Genomic DNA, 5,490 nt, shown 5'->3' on the forward strand with positions numbered 1-5,490 from the left:
TCCAGGATTGCCTGATAAAACATCTACTTTCAGTTGAATCTGGGTAGTTTGCGAAACTTTCAAAGTGAGCCTCTAAAGCCATTCCTTGAGCCCATATAGTTTTCCAATAGCCCAATTTTATTTTCTCATACTAACATTAGAGAAAATTGGCAAAAGTTTTCGGTTCTCTTTAACTATTTCCCCCAAAAACTCGACAAAAACGTAATCACTATGATTAGGCCATATCAACTCAACAATACTTTTGGGTTTTTGAAAAGATGTAGGTCTAATATCAAATTATAATCAGAAGTTTCTTCTGTTTTCATTTTTCAATTTCATTCCATAACTACCATGCAAAAAAAGTTTTCCCACTTCAACGAATTTCCTTAATTTTTCAAAACTGAGCTAGAGTCTATTTGAAAACGGCAAAATCATGGATACAAACAAGGTGTCAATTTTCTCCCTCGCCCAACTCGTTAAAGTTGAACCCTTTGTTGTATCCTAAACTTACCCGTTGTCATATTTTCCCATATGTCAACATTTTTTGGAAAATTGGAAGCATATTTCTGCCGCGGGGGATTTGATCTTTTCATAACTAGAATTTGAGTTTAACGCATTAACAACTAAACCATGAGACCTCTGATGTTGATGTGAATTATTGTTTGTTTTTGATTCTTTGATTTTTAATTACGCTGATTTTTGGTTTTTTAAAGCGTAAATCGTTTCTGTTGGCGCGAAAAGATCAGGGTCAAAAAATTCAAATGGTTTTGGAATGTATTGCATGATACTGTTTTTTTTTAAAGTTTTTTTTTGATTTTTGGGACTTTTTTGTATGAGACTGTTTTGTATATGCACCGCTTCTTTCACCTAGTTTGGAACAATTCATAAGACGGATTAAATCTCCGCTTAGACGTTAATAGCGCGGAAAATATAGCGCGTTAATTGTCCCAAATTGGCCAAAATAGAAATTATTAAGCCCCCATAACTTTACCAAAAGGTCAAAGGTGAAAAAAATTTTCAAATTTAAGCTCAAAACAGCAATATCTTTTGAATGATATGAAAAAAAAATTTCGTCAAGAATGGCTAGATAAAAAGTCAAAATTTGTCTTCAGAAAAAAACCACCCCGAGCAGAAATATTCCGTTACTTTCATTACGAACGTCGGAGCAAAATATGCAAACAGATTTTGCTTATGGAGATGCCACTCGACAGGCTGATGTCTTTTTGGCGTTCTATTAAGCCGCACTAGATTGTAAATCGTAACATTTCTTACAATGTTTGGCGATGAGTTGAAAACATCTTTGACTTTCTGTGTCTACTAATTAAAAAGCGAAATAATATTCTGTTAATTCAATGCGGAAAATGGGGTATTTTGTATGTTCTCTGTAGGTGTTGAAATTTGTGAAATCAATAAAGTGTGACGTGTTGCTCATAGTATTTTTTTTTTCTGGAACCAATATTCAAATCGCAACGCTAAATTTACAACATCACAAGCATTGACGAGCACCAACTGACGAGTTAGCAAAGCACAGTACGTTCGTCTATTTTTTAAAATATAAAAAACGAATAGATCGCACATGACGTTTTTTTTCATGAAAAAGCTTTTTATACTTGAAAACATTTTGACGTAAACACGTCATGTAAACTTGCTGCTAGCTTCTATCATACTATTGTTTATCAAAATTGTAATCACAAACTTTTTTGATTGAAAAAATGAATGCATTGCGAATCTCTGTGTTGATATGCTTTTTCGCGATCGGGGGTAAGTTTTGTTGTTTTTTCTGATAATGTTTATATCCTCAAAACTGATCAATTGATAGTGCGTCGCCAAAATTTCACAAAGTATGCCAAACAAAAATGATCGCGAATCGCTGTTTAATCCAGGATGAAAACATTAGTTTCAAAAATTGAGAGATCGTCCTGTATTTTCAGAGCCCTCTTCGTTAAGTCCTAATTTACATAGCCCACAAAAAAGCTTTTGAGAAACAAGATGTTACCCAAGAGAATAAACGTTGCGTTTGCCCCATTTTAAAACCAAAACAGTTTGTCTGAAATGTTTAGATACACAGACGTTCCAACAGAACTTTGACGCCAGAGTGAAAGAATTCACAGAAAAGTACCTGCCACTGAAACACCGGCCCAAAATCTCAGAGAGCACTGTCTACGTATTCGCAGACCTCTATAACATTATAGATTTGGTTGGTAAATAATAGCGAAAGAAACTTCATAGAACCCGTTTTTTTTCCATGAAAAAATGGAATTAAAAAAAACTTGTTTTTATCAATTTATCTAATAAACCATGGAACTCTCTAGAGCTGTGAGCAATTTTATTTGAATTTGCAAACGTTCTTAATTTTTTCTTCTATGTTTTGTAATTTTAACCTCGCTGACTTTGTATTTTTTCTTTTGTTTCGGTCGAAACCCTATTCGGCCTGAAAGGTTGCGACTTTTTTTATTAGCTGAGTCACCTTATTTTGTGTCCTTTTTGGTGACAAAAATTGATTGTTGTTTACTAAGAGGGACACGTGCTTTCGCGTAGCTTTTCTTATCTCTTTAGTAATTTATCATAATGCTATAAGTCTCACCTTATATTGTCAATTTTATTGACAAAAGCTATAATTGTCTTAGGTTCCAATTGCGATGGGATTAATACTTCGTTGTTACATTTAAACTAACACTTTATTTGCTTAGAGTCCGCGTCTAGATTGCTGATTGAGTTGACCTCCTTTTGTCTCTTAGCGCATTGGGTTCTCAGTTCTTCTAGATCCGTGTTGCTGCTTTTATTATTCCGGATCTTATTAAAATTCTACGATCTTATCTTAATAAATTTATTTAAAAAAAAGAAACAAAACGAAAAAAAAAATTATTCGGGAAAATGTCAAGTCTATAGGAAAATGTTAAAAATGAGAGTGGGAGTTAAAACGAATGAAAATTTTTGGACAGGTCCAATTTAAAACAAGAAAGCTTCAAAGTACTTTTGTCTAATTTTAAACTTCACAGGCTTTGTTTCTTTGGATATTTGTTTTAACTTCTGGTCTTAGGTAGGCTTTCAGTGGTCTCATTTTTGTGTCTTTTTTACGTTGTTTTAAACTAAAGAAGCATTTTTTCATTCAATCTTTGATTTGCAGGTGTTGTATTTCTTTATGTTTTTGTTAGACTGCAAACGGACCGGGTGCTTATTGCTTTTTTGCCTGCTTTTCAAGGTAGGGCAGTTGAACAGGTCAGCCTGTATAGCGACACAGTTTTTTTTGTTATCCGACAAAATAGTCCGTGAAAAAGTATTTGATATTTTAAAAAGGATCTTGAAAAAATTTTAAAAAAATGGACTAGTATTTAAATGGGTCATCAATTATGAAGAGGAAAAGAGTCCACTCTAATCTTACGAAAACAATTAAAACAATAGTTTTTTATCCGCGTAATTTTGGCAATACTACAGTTGGTCTAAAAAGCGTTTCAGGTTGTTTGTAGTGTAACAGTTTAGAGTTTTAGAACTTAATCACTCAAGTTTTTCATTTGACAACAACTGTTTGTTGCATTTTTTGTTTTCAGCTCGATGGGTTCCTCGCTCAATTTTTTGGCTCAGTGGCAGGTCAGTAAAAAACAACTGCTTTGTTAATGCTGATATATTTTATTTTCTACTATTTTTCTAAAATTGAATTTTTTCCCACAAAAAAAAAATCTTGTTTTTTCAACTGTTTCATACTTCCGTTGCTGTTCTTTCCGTATCGTTTTCTATTCGCTGGCTTGCATTGTTTGGCTACCTCTGCGTTGTATTTTAAATGATGCGAAGCTCTGCTTTGTCTGGGTGTATATGTCTGAAACAATCTATTCTTAGCCAATATTACATTGATAAATTATTTACTTCTGCCGAAAACATATGGTTCGAATCACAAGCTTATCACTGAACCAGGCATGATTCGAGAAGCTGAATAATCTGCAACCGTTCGCTAAGTTCTGAGTTTGTAGCAAATTGAAAGTCTTGTTCTCATTTTTAAATATGGTTTTGTATTATCATCGCCCTGAACGTAGCACAGATATGGTTCCAAAAGCACACATCACTGAAAAAAATGTTTCGCAATAAAAAAAGAATTTTTTCCTCAATGCAGTTTTGTCCATTTATTTTTCCAAGAAATCATACCTGCTCCCGGTAAGCCTGCAAAATTTATGAGATACGTTTTCCAAATTATAATAAAAAACAAAACTGAACAAACTTTTTTAAACTTAAAAAATTCAAAACTTAAAAAAAACGCACTGTGTCATAGTGCTTTTCACACTCTTTCAAGAATGGTCGTTACAAAACTGTAAGTCGCATCCTACAATTCCATAAAAAACAAATGCCAGTCATACAATCTCATTAAAAAAATCTAGGCCACAAAACAAGTTTTTTTTTCTGTGATGTATAATGTGTACGTAAATTCTACGACCCGCATGTTTTGTCAACACGACTTGATTTTTGCTGAGTTGTGCAAAAAAGTCTCGGTAGATAGTTTTTGTTTGCCAGTTTGTGAACACTACTTTCTTGACTGATTCCGCCAGCAGCTAATGAAACAATAAAAACAATTGGCCTCTTGAGTGTTTTAGTTGATCGCAAGAAACGATAAACAATGCTGTATAATAACTACGAAACTGCATTTTGAGATGTCTATTTTTGGCTGACTGACCTCAAAATTTTTCGTAAAGCGCCTTTGGCGCCAATCTATACAAATTTTGAGAGCGGAGCGCGCGCCATAAAAAACGTGATTTTACGGTCGAAATTCCTTCTTTTTAAATTTGACTGCGGCGCAGAAAATTTGGTCAAATTACGGTCTTTATTGTGATTTGGGAGAGCTCAGAAAATCAATTTGGTCAGTCTAAAAAAAAGGTCGACAAATTTTTTTTTTTTTTGAAAATCCGCCCCCCCCCCCCCACACACGAGAAATTCCTAAGTCCGTGCCAGCACAGCCACAATTATGCTTGTAAAAAGCTGATTCGTTGATTTGCTAGTTTTTTCTCTGTGTGACTGTTGTGACTGGCCATTTTTTGTTGCCGATAGAACGCGCAAGCAGAAACGATCACGACTAAATTGTGGAATTATGTGGCATATATTGTGGATGTGGATTGGGACGCATGGGACAACCTGACAGACTACTACATGTACGAATTCTACCCTGGCAAGAACAAGATATGGCTGCCCGACATTATTGTACTTAACAAGTAAGATCTGAGAATAAACAAGCATAAAAAATCATAAATATAACAAATATAACAAAGAAAACATTGAAAAAAAAATGCGTTCAATTACAAAAATGACTGCGCTTTTCTGCGCTTTTCCCTGGAAACAATTCCTAATTGTAATGATTCTGAGTTGATCAACCGCAGAAAGATCTAAAAGCGTCTTTGGCGTCAATAGATAATAAAACTGTGGGGGAGGGGAGTCTGCGCCGAGAAAATAATAATTTGGTCAAAGTTTCAGAAGATTAATAAGGTTTTTTGGATTAAGTTTCAGACTATTGTTGAGGGTTTTTTGGTCTAA

General features: G+C 34.2%; 1 protein-coding gene across 1 annotated transcript; it reads left to right on the forward strand.

Moving 5' to 3' along the window:
• The first annotated feature begins 1,610 nt into the window (after positions 1-1,610).
• LOC134846736 (uncharacterized) lies at positions 1,611-5,175 on the forward strand. Its single transcript, XM_063864123.1, has 3 exons — positions 1,611-1,740; positions 2,040-2,176; positions 5,011-5,175. The coding sequence occupies exons 1-3, from the start codon at positions 1,692-1,694 to the stop codon at positions 5,173-5,175; spliced, it is 351 nt and encodes a 116-aa protein (XP_063720193.1). The 5' UTR covers positions 1,611-1,691.
• Positions 5,176-5,490: the final 315 nt, after the last annotated feature.

This window comes from Symsagittifera roscoffensis, chromosome 5, assembly GCF_963678635.1.
Source record: "Symsagittifera roscoffensis chromosome 5, txSymRosc1.1, whole genome shotgun sequence".
Lineage (NCBI taxonomy): Eukaryota > Metazoa > Xenacoelomorpha > Acoela > Convolutidae > Symsagittifera > Symsagittifera roscoffensis.

Bases quoted from the DNA above. Each gene is read 5' to 3' on its own strand.
- LOC134846736 (XM_063864123.1), top strand. From the start codon at position 1,692: ATGAATGCATTGCGAATCTCTGTGTTGATATGCTTTTTCGCGATCGGG. The intron at 1,741-2,039 runs GTAAGTTTTGTT...TGAAATGTTTAG, and splicing joins ATGCTTTTTCGCGATCGGGG to ATACACAGACGTTCCAACAG. The intron at 2,177-5,010 runs GTTGGTAAATAA...TGTTGCCGATAG, and splicing joins TCTATAACATTATAGATTTG to AACGCGCAAGCAGAAACGAT.